Below are 14,613 nucleotides of genomic sequence, written 5' to 3' on the forward strand. Positions count from 1 at the left end.
TGCCCGCCTCAGTTGCGGTGGCGGGCGTTGGGAACCCATGTCCCCCCCCACCGTCCGCACGCAAACCAGGGAACAACTCCGCTGCCCTTTGCTCCCGTAACCTGTAAACTGGACATCTATAAAAAGCACAATGGTTCCTGTTTGCTTATCGGCAAGGAATTCAGCCGTGATTAAGCGGCTTGTTATTAGAATCCTACTCCGAGGACGGGAATGTTGGCTTCTTAGACCAACCTGACGTCTCCTGGGGGTCAGGATGTTTGTTTGCAGTGTTGAATTATCTCCGCCCCAGTTAGATGCCAGACTATTATTAATCAAATGGCGGCTAAGGTTCAAGGATGTATGTCTCCTCACACCAGGATAGGGAGGATCCCTGCCTGTTACAAAAATAAAATAATAATACGGGACAGTAGGATCTATTTTCTGCTGCTTGGGTGGTGTTTTGCTGGCACTCCACCAGCACACTGTGCTCCTCACTTTGTTCAGTGGGGGAAAGGGGAAATCGTTTGGCTGGAATGCTGGAACCCAGGAATGAGTGGGTTAACATATGATGGGCGTTTGACAGCACTGGGCCTGTACTTGCTGGAGTTTAGAAAGTTGAGGGGGGACATTGAAACTTACAGAATAATGAAAGGCACAGATAGAGTGGATGTGGAGAGGATGTTTCCACTGGTGGGAGAGTCTAGGACCAGAGGTCACAGCCTCAGAATTAAAGGGCGCTCTTTTAGAAAGGAGGTGAGGAGGAACTGCTTTAGTCAGCGGGTATTTAATCTGTGGAACTCATTGCCACAGACGGCCGTGGAGGCCAAGTCAGTGGATGTTTTTAAGGCAGAGATAGACAAGTTCTTGATTAGAACGGGTGTCAAGGGTCATGGGGAGAAGGCAGGGAAATGGGATTAGGAGGCAGAGATCAGCCTTGATTGAATGGCGGAGTGGACTCGATGGGCCGAGTGGCCTGATTCTACATCTGTAACTTGTGAACTTGTACACCTTATCGCTGACGTCAGACGCTGATGAAGCAGCCATGTGGCGTGGACGGTTTACGTTCACGAATTAATTTCATCAGTCCATAAGGTCATAAGCGATAGGAGCAGAATCAGACCATTCGGCCCATCAAGTCTACTCCGCCATCCAATCACGGCTGATCTATCTCTCCCTCCTAACCCCATTCTCCTGCCTTCTCCCCATAACCCCTGACACCCGTACTAATCAAGAATCTACTGTATCTATCTCTGTCTTCAAAATATCATTTGATGGCTCCACAGCCTTCTATGGCGATAAATCCCACAGATTCACCACCCTCGGTTTCTCCCGTTTGATTTCAAGGGCGGCACGGTGGCGCAGCACTGGAGTTGCTGCATTGCAGCGCTTGCAGCACCAGAGACCCAGGTTCGATCCCTACATTTGAACTGCCAAGGTGTAGCAGGGCGTGGCCCAAGCGAAGATAAACAAGACTAGTTTATGGACACCGAAGGCAGACACAAAATGCCGGTGTAACTCAGCGGGTCAGGCAGCATCTCTGGAGAGAAGGAATGGGTGACGTTTCAGGTCGAGACCCTTCTTCAGACTGAGAGTCAGGGGAGAGGGAGACACTCTGACAATGGAGGAGGCCCAGGACAGAAAGGTCAGTGTGGGAATTGGAGGGGGAGTTAAAGTGTTTAGCAACTGGATTTAGGCACACTATGGACCACCTCCTGCCTTGTTCTATTTGTATTTTGCACTATCTTTTGTCTTTTTTCTGTTTACTGTCTTTAATGAATTTATGACTAATTTATGTATCATTCACTTTTCCATCTGTTGTTCGAGTCTTTGTATCCATTGACCTGACTTTGATAATAAAGATTTTTTACAGTAACTGATATTCTAATTCCCAAAACAAAATCTAAACCAAGAAATACAGAGTTCGAAACGATATTGTATTTTTTTCATTGAATTGTTTATTATAATTTGCTTCTTGATCATAACCTGAAATGAGTAGATGTCTTTTACATAAAAATCATTCCACAAACGCAGGACATGCAGTTCGCAGTGTGGCCTAGCGTTCAATATGTATATGCCCAGTAGATCTTTAAACAAGGTACAAGAGAATTTGTGGGCATCTTTGCAGATTTGCTAAAGATTTGATTATGCAGTTTTATTTATGCAAACAGAAAAAAACCTTAGCAGGTAATATAGAGGAGCAACAGATTTGATTCATTTCACACGTGCTGCCTGGATTAGAGGGCATTAGCTATAAGGAGAGGTTGGACAATCTTGCATTGTTTCTTCTGGAGCACTGGAGGCTGACGTGAGACCTGATAAAAGTCTGCAAAATTGTGAGACAGATAGGACAGTCAGAGCATTTCTTCCCAGCTGTTATCGGGCAACTGAACCATCCTACTGTCTACCTCATTGGTGACCCTCGGACTATCCTTGATCGGACTTTGCTGGCTTTACCTTGCACCAAACGTTATTCCCTTATCATGTATCTATACACTGTAAATGGATCGATTGTAATCTTGTATTGTCTTTCCGCTGACTGGAGAGCACGCAACATAAGCTTTTCACTGCACCTCAGTACACGTGACAATGAACTCAACTAAACTAAACTGATGGGAGATGTCAAAGACTAAAAAGAATAGCTTTAAGGTGAAAGTGGAAACATTTTAAGGAGATGTGCAGGTTAAGTTTTCTTCAGTGTAGGTTTAGGTTTATTATTGTTCCTTGTACAGAGATACAGTGAAAAGCTTTGCTTTGCATGCTATCTAATGAAATCAGATAATATTTTTTATAATTATGGTCAGGCTAAACCAAATATAATACGTTGAGCAAAGGGGAGGATACAGAGTGCAGAATATAGTTCTCAGCATTGTAGCGCACCAGTTCCACAGACAAAGTCCAATGTTCGCAATGGGGTAGAGGTGAATGGGACAGTACCCTAGCTTATGGAAGGACCGTTCAGAAGCCTGAAAACAGAGGGGAAGAGGCTGTGCCTGAATCTGGTGGTGCGCGCTTTCAAGCTTCTGTGCCTGATAAGTGCCTGGAATGCAGTGAGACAGTGATGTTTAAGAGCCTTTTAGATAGGCACATGGTTATGCAGGGAATGGAGGATATGGATCACATGCAGACAGAGGAGATGAGGTGAATATTTTGATTATTCTCCACTGACCCTGAATCTTTGAAACATCAGCAGGAACAGAATCCTTCAACGTTGTTAACACAACATAGCAGAGCGTTTGTCAGCACTGGGCCTGCATTCGCTGGAGTTTAGAAGGATGAGGGGGGACCTCATTGAAACGTATAGAATAGTGAAAGGCTTGGATAGAGTGGATGCAGAGAGGAAGTTTCCACTAGTGGGAGAGTCTAGGACCAGAGGTCACAGCCTCAGAATTACAGGACATTCCTTTAGGAAGGAGATGAGGCGGAATTTCTTTAGTCAGAGGGTGGTGAATCTGTGGAATTCATTGCAACAGGAGGCCAAGAGGCGCAGTGGCACAGCGGTAGAGCTGCTGACTTACAGCGAATGCAGCGTCGGAGACACGGGTTCCATCCCGACTACGGGTGCCGTCTGTACGGAGTTTGTTCGTTCTCCCCGTGACCTGCATGGGTTTTCTCCGAGATCTTCGGTTTCCTCCCACACGCCAAAGACGTACAGATTTGTAGGTTAATTGGTTTGGTAAATGTAAAAATTGTCCCAAGTGGGTATAGGATAGTGTTAATGTGCGGTGGGCCGAAGGGCCTGTTTCCGCGTTGTATCTCTAAACTAAACTAAATTAAACTAAACTAAGTCAATGGATATTTATAAGGCAGAGATAGATAGATTCTTGACTAGTATGGGTGTCAGAGGTTATGGGGAGAAGGCAGGAGAATGGGAGAGAGATCAGCCATGATTGATTGGCAGAGTAGACTCGATGGGCCGAATGGCCAAATTCTGCTTTTAGCACTAATGACTCAACAACAAAGAGGTTGAAAGGTTGAGAATGCAGATGCTGGAATCTTGAGTGAAACACTGGACAAAGTGCTGGAGGAACTCAGCGGGACAGGCAGCATCTGTGGTGGGGCTGGACAGATGACGTTTCGGGTCACGACAATTTCTTCAAACGCGGGTTTAAATGTTATAATGGCAGAGTTGAAGGCACATTCAGATAGTCCATGATCACACTGAATGCTGGTGCATTCTTTGTTGGGGCAAACGGGCTATTTCTGGTCCTGATTTGCTTCAATCTGAAATATTAATTCGGCTTCTCTCCCCACAGAGGCCGGCTAACCCGCTGGGCATTTTCAGCACTTCTTGTCCTTATTTTGGAGAGGACATGGGTGGTCTCTTGAGCAAAACACAAAGTGCTGGAGGGACTCAGCGGGTCAGGCAGCATCTGTGGAGGGAATGGACTGGTGAGGTTTCGGGTCGGGTGGAGTAAGAGCGAGAAATCTGAAAAAGAGTGGTGAGGAGGGATCTGCAGTTCTTTCCTACAGGTTTGTAGGTTAATTGGCTTAGTACACATGTAAATTATCCCAAGTGTGTGTAGGATAGTGTTAGTGTGCGGGGATCGCTGGTCGGTGCGGACTCGGTGGGCCCAAGGACCTGTTTATGTGCTGTTCCTCTTAACTAAACTAAAAGGGAAATGGGGGGGGAGGGGACTCGGGGATGAGGGATGAGTGAATGGAGGGGAGAGGGAGCAGGGTGACTTGGGAAGGTGGGAGATGGAAACAGAGGGGGTGGAGGTTGGGGTGGTATTACTTCAAATTGGAGACTTCAATGTTCCTACCATGGGGCTGTGAGCTGCCCAAGCACAATATGAGGTGCTGTTCCTCCAGTTTGCGTGTGACCTCACTCTGACAGTGGAGGGGGCCCAGGACAGAAAGGTCAGCGTGGGAATGGGAAGGGGGGGCGTTAAAGTGTTTGGCAACCGGGAGATCCAGCAGGCCTTGGCGGGCCGGGCACTGGTGTTTGGTGGATCGTTTGCCCAGTCTACGCTTGGCGTCCTGCAAGCCACATGTGGAGCAGTGCATGCCGACAATGTGGTTTTATTGTGTTGTGGGGTGGGGATGGTCGCAGGGGTTGGTTGGAGGTCCAGGCTCCGTTGCTGAGTCTTTGAGCGATGGAGAAGGGCGGGCGGGCTGAATGATGATCCATGTTGCCTCATTCACACGTTGGAATCGCTCGTCTCCCGTGCTCGGGCTACACCTCAACGTTCCAAGGAGTAAAGGTTCCCGGTTCCGCAGGAGGGCACTGGGGAAGGAAGGACAACCAGGTCCATTGTTACTTTCACGTGCACAATGAAAATCCACCCTGCAGTTGATGATGTAGGTGCAAATACACTGCATCACAGCCTGGTGTGGGAACAGCTCTGCCCGAGACCGCAAGACACTGCAGAGAGTCGTGGATGCAGCCCAGTCCATCCCACAGACCAGACTCCCCACCATCCACTCCATCTACACCTCACGCTGCCTCGGGAAAGCAGCCGACACAATCAAAGACTTGTCCCACCCCGGTCATTCCTTCATCTCCCCGCTCCCGTCCGGCAGAAGGTACAGAAGCTTGAAAGCGCGCACCACCAGACTCAGGGACAGCTTCACCCCTCTGTTATCAGGCTTCTGACTTTGAGACAAAGTCCAATGTCCGCAATGGGGTAGAGGTGAATCGGACAGTAGCGTAGCTTATGGAAGGGCCGTTCAGAAGCCTGATAACAGAGGGGAAGATACAGAGTGAGAAGGCCGAGTGTGTGGGCAATGTTGGCGTTGGGACGGTGAGGAAGGTTCCAGCCCGCCCCCTCGGCCCCTCGGCCCCTCGGCCCGGCACTACGGCGGGAAGCCCGTACCATCTGGGTGAGGAAGTCGGTGCAGGCCAGTCGTATCCTGTCTGGCGTGGCCGGGCTGTCTAGACGGAACGGCTCCGAGACTCCGGCCCCTGTCCTGCTGGCGGCCACGGCATCCTTGATGGCAAAGAATATGGAGGCGGCAAGAAACAGAGGGGGCTCTCCGACGGCCTGTGGGGAACACACCAGATCACAGATCACTCACACCCCACCAATAAAGAGCCCAGTGGATCACTCACCCACCCCACCAATAAAGAGCCCAGTGGATCACTCACCCACCCCACCAATAAACACACCACAGCCCAGTGGATCACTCACCCTCCCTCCAATAAACACCAGATCCCAGTGGATCACTCATCCACCCTCCAATAAACACACCAATGGATCACTCACCCACCCTCCAATAAACACCAGATCCCAGTGGATCACTCCCACCCCTCCAATAAACACACCAGTGGATCACTCACCCACCCCTCCAATAAACACACCACAGCCCAGTGGATCACTCCCACCCCACCAATAAACACACCAGTGGATCACTCACCCACCCCTCCAATAAACACCAGATCCCAGTGGATCACTCCCACCCACCCCTCCAATAAACATACCACAACCTAGTGGATCACTCCCACCCACCCACCCCTCCAATAAACCAATCAAAACCAAGGCTAGTGGATCACTCACAGCAATTCCTCCGACATCCACCAATCTTAGCTTAGGATAGTGGATCACTCACATTCATCCCTCCAAAAGTCCCTTGCCGAGCCCACAGCCCAACGACCACCCATTCTCTCACTGTCCAGCCATTATTCCCCCCCACCCCCACCGCTCCCTCCCACCCATATCCCTCCCTCCGGCTTTACATTTCACTCCTCTCCTCTCCTTACTTGACCCCCATTTGTCACCTGTTCACCTCCAGCCATCAACCTCCCTTCCTCCCCGCTCACCTGTATCCACCTATCACTCGCCAGGCTTTGACCTGCCTCCACATCTCCTCCAGCTTTCTCCCCCCCCCCCATTACCATCAGTCTGAAGAGGGGCCCTGACCTGTCCGCTCCCTCCCCAGTTGCTGCGTGACCCACTGAGTTCCTCCAACACTGTGTGTTTCATATTATACTTGGACATAGTTGGATAGTTTTCTGTAGAACACGAGTTTGAGGGAAGATCTGATAGAAGTATATATAATTATGGGAGGCATAGATAGGGTAGATAGTCTGAACCTTTTCCCCAGGATGGAAATGTCAAAGATTAGTTTAGTTTAGAGATACAGCGCGGAAACAGGCTCTTCGGCCTACCGAGTCCGCGCCGACCAGCGATCCCCGCACATTAACACTATCCTACACACACTAGGGGCAATTTACATTTATACCAAGCCAATTAACCTACAAACCTGTACGACTTTGGAGTGCGGGAGGAAACCGAAGATCTCAGAGAAAACCCACGCAGGTCACGGGGAGAACGTACAAACTCCTTACAGACGGCACCCGTGGTCAGGATGGAACCCGGGTCTCCGGCGCTGTGGGGCAGCAACTCTACCGCCGTGCCACGGTGCCATCCCCGGAGGGTACAGCTTTAAGGTGAGAGGGGCAAAGTTTAAAGGATATGTGTGGGGGCAGGTTTTTTACATAGAGGGTGGTGGGGGCCTGGAACACGCTGCCAGGGGTGGTGGTGGGGGCAGTTACCATAGTGGCGTTTAAGAGGCTTTAGGATTGATTTATGGATATGCTGGGAATGGTTTGGATATGGATTATGTACAGGAGGTGGGTTGGTCTTGGCGTCATGTTCGGCACAGACCGTGTGGGCCGAAGGGCCTGTTTCTGTGCTGTACTGTTCTATGTTATTTAACATGTTCCGGGGAGCATCCTCCATCTAGAAACTCGGAACTGCGGATGTTGGTTTGGCAAGGAAAGACACAAAGTGCTGGAGTAACTCAGCGGGCCAGGCAGCGTCTCTGGAGGGCATGGGTAGGCAACGTTTCGGGTCGGGACCCTTCTTCAGACTAGTAGGTCAGCATCGTACATCTGATGCAACCCTTCCTCAGGTCCCGTTCACAGGATGACGTTCAACCTTGAACAAAATCTTCACTTTTAAACTGTTGCTGAAAAGAATCACAACATTCACGAAAATGTGTATTCAACAGGAATTGCTTCAATGGGTCTACTGTGGACAGGGTGAGCAGTTTTAAATACTTGGGAGTCCGCATCACAGAGGATCTGACGTGGGCAACGCACATCGCCGCACTGGTGGGTAAGGCAAAGCAGCGCCTTTACCACCTTAGACAATTGAGGAAATTCAGAGTGTCTCTGAGGATCCTTCATTGCTTCTACTCAGGGGCTGTAGAGAGCATCCTGCCCGGCAACATCACAGTCTGGTTTGGGAACAGCTCTGCCCAGGACAGGAAGGCCCTGCAGAGAGTAGTGCGTTCGGCAGAACGCACCATGGGAACTACACTCGTCCCCCTGCAGGACCTATACATCAGGAGGTGCAGATCCAGAGCAAGCAAGATCATGGGGGACCCCTACCACCCCAGCAACGGACTGTTCCAGCTGCTACGGTCAGGCAAACGCCTCCGCTGTCACGCTGTGAAAACGGAGAGGATGAGACGGAGCTTCTTCCCACAGGCCATCAGGACTGTTAACTATTATAACTCCAGGGACTAAATTTTTGTCGACACTAATAGTAACTTATTAACTTTATTTATATGCTGTAACTGTAATTCTTTTTGTGCACAACCCGCAGGCATTGCCACTTTCATTTCACTGCACAGTATGTGTATGTGACAAATAAATTTGACTTGACTTGACTTGACTAAATGCGGGTTTGGTAACTTTGCTTTAAAATCATTGAAAGCAGCTCCCTTTGTCGGCTAAGCAGCAGATGTTCTGCACTCACCTTGGATGAATAGATGGCTTTCTTGTTGGGAGCTTCCCGAAGGAGGGACACGTTGAACAGGGCAGGAATGTCGCCAGCGGCCGGGATCTTGTAGGAGCCGGGACCCCGTGTGTACAGAACTCCATCCGGAGAATAACGCAACTCCTCCAGAGTGAAGAGACCCAGACCCTGGGCAAAGGCACCTTCCACCTGAGAGAGGAGGGGGGAGGGAGAGGGGGAGGGGGAGGGGGAGAGAGGGAGGGGAGAGAGGGAGAGGGAGAGAGGGAGGGGAGAGAGGAGAGAGAGCGGGGGGGGGGGGTGTGGGGGGGGGAGGGAGAGGGGGGAGTGAGAGATGGGGAGTGAGAGAGGGGGAGAGAGGAGAGAGGGAGAGAGAGAAGGAGAAAGAGAGGGAGAGAGAAAGGGAGAGGGAGAGGGGGGAGTGAGAGAGGGAGAGAGGAGAGGGAGAGAGGAGAGGGAGAGAGAGGGGGGTGTGGGGGGGGGGGGGGAGAGAGGGGAAGTGAGAGAGGGGGAGAGAGGAAAGAGGGAACGAGAGAGGGGGGAGTGAGAGAGGGGTGGAGAGGGGAGAGAGAGAGGGGAAGTGAGAGAGGGGGAGTGAGAGATAGGAGAGAGGGGAGTGATAGGGGGAGGGGGAGAGGGATGAGGGAGGGGGACGGAAAGAGGGTGGGGGAGAGAGGGAGGGGGAGGGAGAGAAAGATGAAGAGAGGAGAGAGTGGGAGGCAGGGGATAGGAGAGGGATGGAGGGGGAGAGAGATACAGAGACAGGCAGAGGGAGAGGGGGAGAGAGATACAGAGACAGACAGAGGGATAGTGAAAGATGGAGAGATACAGAGAAGGGGAGGGAAAAGGACAGGGAGAGAGAGAGGGGATAGAGAGAGGGAGAGAAAAATAGGGTATGAACAAGAGATAGACAGATAGACACACAGTCATTGTTCTATCTAGGACACTTTTGACTCCTGACTCTTGACTCTTCTTGTGGAGCTGTGGTTTCTGTCTTCACACATTGCCTCCGAATTCCCCTCATGATTCTTTACATGGCTCTCCAATCCACCAGCAGGTCTTGGGGATGTGTGAGGAAACCGGATCAGCCGGGGGTGTGTTGGGGTGGGAGACTCACGGGGACGCAAGGATTCAACTCTCAGGATTTAGCTCTTGGGGATAAAGGAATCAAGGGATGTGGGGGAAAAGCAGGAACGGGGTACTGCTTGCGACCCGTTGCCGGGGATCGACTGTGGAGAGCTCCAACCGCGGGGCCTGTGGACTTTAACACCGTGAAGCCCGCGGTCTCTGGTGAGAAGAGGCCGACTCGGGAGCTCCGTGCCGCGGGGAGTTTCGATCGCCCCGACACGAGGGCCTCGGACAGTTGGCTGCGGGGCCTTTGATCAGGGACTGCGGACGGTTCAACAGCCCCGACCGCGGGTGAACAAAGAGGAAGATGTTTGAACTTTATTACCTTCCATCACAGTGAGGAATGTGGAATCCGCTGTGGTGGATGTTCATGTTAAACTTTACTTTGTGTGGCTGTGTGTCTTGTTGCTTTTCACTTGGTATGGCTGTGTGGTCACTCAAATTTCACCGTACCTTAATTGGTACGTGTGACAATAAACTGATCTTGAAATCTTGATTTGAGATGATCAGCCCTGATCACATTGAATGGCAGTGCTGGCTTGAAGAGCCGAATGGCCTACTCCTGCACCTATTTTGCTATGTTTCTATGAACCGTGCAAACCCCACACAGACAGCGGTCAGGGTCGAACCTGTGTCCTTGGAGCTGTGAGGCGGCGACTCTACCACAGTTTAAGAATAAGGGGTAGGCCATTTAGAACGGAGATGAGGAAAAAACTTTCTCAGTCAGAGAGTTGTGAATCTGTGGAATTCTCTGCCTCAGAAGGCAGTGGAGGCCAATTCTCTGAATGCATTCAAGAGAGAGCTGGATAGAGCTCTTAAGGATAGCGGAGTCAGGGGGTATGGGGAGAAGGCAGGAACGGGGTACTGATTGAGAATGATCAGCCATGATCACATTGAATGGCGGTGCTGGCTCGAAGGGCCGAATGGCCTACTCCTGCACCTATTGTCTATTGTCTAGGTGCGCCACCCTGTGGACATGCCGTTCACTGCACTGTGAGACTTTGAGAAAACAGAGACACAGAGAAAGCTGCAACGAGATGGGCCAACGTGTGTCCTTGAGATACTGTCTGATGTTGCAGACTATATTCTGCCTGCCGTTTCTCTCCCTTCACTCTACCTAGTTAGTTTAAGAAAATAACTGCAGATGCTGGTACAAATCGAAGGTATTTATTTCACACAATGCTGGAGTAACTCAGCAGGTCAGGCAGCATCTCAGGAGGGAAGGAATGGGTGACGTTTCGGGTCGAGACCCTTCCTACCTAGTTAGTTGTTCAGTTTAGAGATACAGCATAGAAACAGGCCAACAAGTCATGCCAACCATCGATCACCCATTCACGCTAGTTTATGGCTAATATTGCTTTTGCTAATTGTTTAATTAAATGAGTCTAACTCATTTGCTAATTCTTTAATTAAATTAGTCTAACAGCTAAACAAAAACATTGAATTGATTGAAAGTTTAACCACGGAAACAGGCCTTTTGGCCCAACAAGTCCATGCTGTCCATCGATCGCCCGTTCACACTAGTTCTGTGTTCTCCCACTTTCGCATCCACTCCCTGCACACTGGGGGCAATTTACAGAGGGCCAATTCACCGACAAACCCACATGTCCCCCGGATGCTCCGGTTTCTTCCCACACTCCAAAGCAATACCGGTTTGTAGGTGGATTGGCTTCTGTAAATAATCTCTAGTGGGTAGGTTAGAGAGAGTGTTGTTGTACTTCGTGGTCCGGTACCTGTTGTACCTTTAGTGACTCTGGACGGACCACAAGTACACGTGTGTAAAAGGTTATAATGCTGGAGCTCAACTCCAGGCTGTTTATTCCGTGGCCACCTGGAACCAGAGTGGCCACCTAATCACCTCATTCTCTTATATACATGTTACTACACAGGCAAACAAAGTAGTCCTTGTGATACAACAAAGTAGTCCCTACAATATCACAAGTGTACGGGATGATCACTGGGCCGGGTGGACTCGGTGGGCCGAATGGCCTGTTTCCATGCTGTATCTCTGAACTAAACTAAATAAGCAAAGTCATGGGCTGTGGACCCATCTTGGACAGGCCGAGATCCAGGAATCCCAGCCGCACCTGGAGTACTGTGTGCAGTTGTACAGGGCCCTAGTGAGACCGCACCTGGAGTACTGTGTGCAGTTGTACAGGGCCCTAGTGAGACCACACCTGGAGTACTGTGTGCAGTTGTACAGGGCCCCAGTGAGACCGCACCTGGAGTACTGTGTGCAGATTTGGTCTCCAAATTTGAGGAAGGATATTCTTGCTATTGAGGGCGTGCAGCGTAGGTTTACTAGGTTAATTCCCGGAATGGCGGGACTGTCATATGTTGTAAGACTGGAGCGACTAGGCTTGTATACACTGGAATTTAGAAGGATGAGAGGGGATCTTATCGAAACATATAAGATTATTATTGGACACGTTAGAGGCAGGAAACATGTTCCCGATGTTGGGGGAGTCCAGAACAAGGGGCCACAGTTTAAGAATAAGGGGTAGGCCATTTAGAATGGATATGAGGAAAAACTTTTTCAGTCAGAGGCAGTGGAGGCCAATTCTCTGAATGCATTCAAGAGAGAGCTAGATACTCTTAAGGATAGCGGAGTCAGGGGTTATGGGGAGAAGGCAGGAACGGGGTACTGATTGAGAATGATCAGCCATGATCACATTGAATGGCGGTGCTGGCTCGAAGGGCCGAATGGCCTCCCCCTGCACCTATTGTCTGTTGTCTTTCCCCACTGTTCCCTCTTGCTCACCTGCCCAATGTCCACCGCTGGGTTCAGGCTCAGACCCACATCCATGACGATATCTGTGCGCAGGTTCTGAAATCAAACAGAGTCCGGGGTTACGGCGGGATTCACCAGCACCCTCCATCAGCATTCAGACCAGTGGATACAAGCACTGCGTCACAGTGGTGCAGCAGGTAGAGCCGCTGCCTCACGCAGCCAGAGACCCTGGGTTCGATCCCGACCTTGGGTGTCTTCTGTGTGTCTGTGTGTGTGGGTGTGTGTGTGTGTGTGTGTGTGTGTATGTGTGTGTGTGCGCGTCTGTGTGTGTGTATGTGTGTGTGTGTGTGTGTGTGTGTGTGTGTGTGTGTGGGTGTGTGTGTGTGTGTGTGTCTGTGTGTCTGTGTGTGTGTATGTGTGAGGTGTGTGTCTGTGTGTCTGTGTGTGTGTGTCTGTGTGTGTGTGTGTGTGTCTGTGTGTGTGTGGGTGTGTGTGTGTGTGTGTGTGTGTGTGTGTGTGTGTGTGTGTGTGTGTGTGGGTGTGTGTGTGTGTGTGTGTGTGTATGTGTGTGTGTGCGCGTCTGTGTGTGTGTATGTGTGTGTGTGTGTGTGTGTGTGTGTGTGTGTGTGTGTGTGTGTCTGTGTGCGTGTGTCTGTGTGTGTGTGTGTGTGTGTGTGGAGTTTGCACGTTCTCCCATGTGACCGCGTGGGTTTCCTCCCTTGACCCAAACACATGCGGGTTTGTGGGTGAATTGGCCTTCTTGTAAATTGGCCCTCTCGTGTGTAAGGAGTGGATGAGAGAGTGGGATAACGTAGAACTAGTGCTGCTAACGGGTAATCGATGGTCGGTGTGGACTCGGTGGCCAGTAGGCACTGTATCCATAGATTGACACAAAAAGCTGGAGTAACTCAGCGGGACAGGCAGCATCTCTGGAGAGAAGGAATGGGTGACGTTTCAGGTCGAGACCCTTCTTCAGACTGAGAGTCAGGTGAATAGGTTGTGTTTGTTGGGAATAGGCTGCACTGACTCAATCTCTGTCTATCTCTCTTTCATACTCTATTTTTCTCTCCCTCTCTATCCCCTCTCCCTTTCCCTGTCTTTTCCCCTCCCCTTCTCTCTCTCTCTCTCTCTCTCTCTCTCTCTCTGTATCTCTCCATCTTTCGCTATCGCTCTGTCTGTCTCTTTCTCTCTCCCCCTCTCCCTCTGCCTCTCTCCCCCTCTCTCTCATTATCTCATTCTCTCTCTGTCTCTCCATACTCTCCCCCTCCATCACTCTCCCATCCCCTGTCTCCCACTATCTCCTCTCTCCATCTTTCTCTCCCTCTCCCTCCCTCTTTCCCCGTCCCTCTCTCCGCCCCCCTCTCTCCCTCTGTCAAATGCTGTACCTTTCAATCAATTCAAATTTAAAAAACTGGAGGTTAGATTAATTTAATTAAAGAATTAGCAATTGTAATGTTAGCCATGAACTTGTGTTGAGTGGGTGATCGATGGTCAGCATGGATTCATTGGGCTGAAGGGCCTGTTTCCCTGCTTTATCTCTCAATCAATGTCTTAGTTTAGTTTAGAGATACAGCGCGGAAACAGGCCCTTCAGCCCACCATGTCTGTGCCGACCAGCGATCCCCACACACTAGCACTATCCTACACACACTGGTGACAATTTACAATTTTTACCAAAGCCAATTAACCTACAAACCTGTACGTCTTTGGCGTGTGGGAGGAAACTGGAGCTCCCAGAGAAAACCTATGTGGTCATTGGGAGAACGTACAAACTCTGTACAGACAGCACCCGTAGTCAGGATGGAACCCGGGTCTCTGGCGCTGTGGGGCAGCAACTCTACTGCTGCGCCACCGTGCCGCCCTAATGTCAATCAATCAATCCAGCAACGTCCCATAAATAGCTGTGAATCAGGGGATGGGAAGGAAGGAAGGACTCTGGAACATTACCAGGGATGTGATCACATTCAAACCACTGGCGTTGTTGGAATGAGTGGGTTAACATATGATGAGCGTTTGTCAGCACTGGGCCTGTACTCGCTGGAGTTTAGAAGAATGAGGGGGGACATATCGAATG

At 50.3% G+C, this 14,613-nt stretch overlaps 1 protein-coding gene across 3 annotated transcripts in view; it reads right to left on the reverse strand.

Annotated features, from left to right (window-relative positions):
- Positions 1–1,911: 1,911 nt before the first annotated feature.
- The window catches only part of LOC144593364 (xanthine dehydrogenase/oxidase-like), an 81,433-nt gene continuing 68,731 nt past the window's right edge, over positions 1,912–14,613 (reverse strand). For all 3 annotated transcript variants that reach the window (XM_078398823.1, XM_078398822.1, XM_078398821.1), the window contains exons 34-37: positions 12,571–12,636; positions 8,685–8,873; positions 5,796–5,963; positions 1,912–5,206 (exon numbers count right to left, since the gene is read on the reverse strand). In XM_078398823.1, coding sequence (XP_078254949.1) covers positions 5,156–5,206; positions 5,796–5,963; positions 8,685–8,873; positions 12,571–12,636 — 474 coding nt within the window. In that variant the 3' untranslated portion in view covers positions 1,912–5,155. The remainder of the gene's footprint in view (positions 5,207–5,795; positions 5,964–8,684; positions 8,874–12,570; positions 12,637–14,613) is intronic.

Source organism: Rhinoraja longicauda, chromosome 5 (assembly GCF_053455715.1).
Source record: "Rhinoraja longicauda isolate Sanriku21f chromosome 5, sRhiLon1.1, whole genome shotgun sequence".
Taxonomy (NCBI): domain Eukaryota; kingdom Metazoa; phylum Chordata; class Chondrichthyes; order Rajiformes; family Arhynchobatidae; genus Rhinoraja; species Rhinoraja longicauda.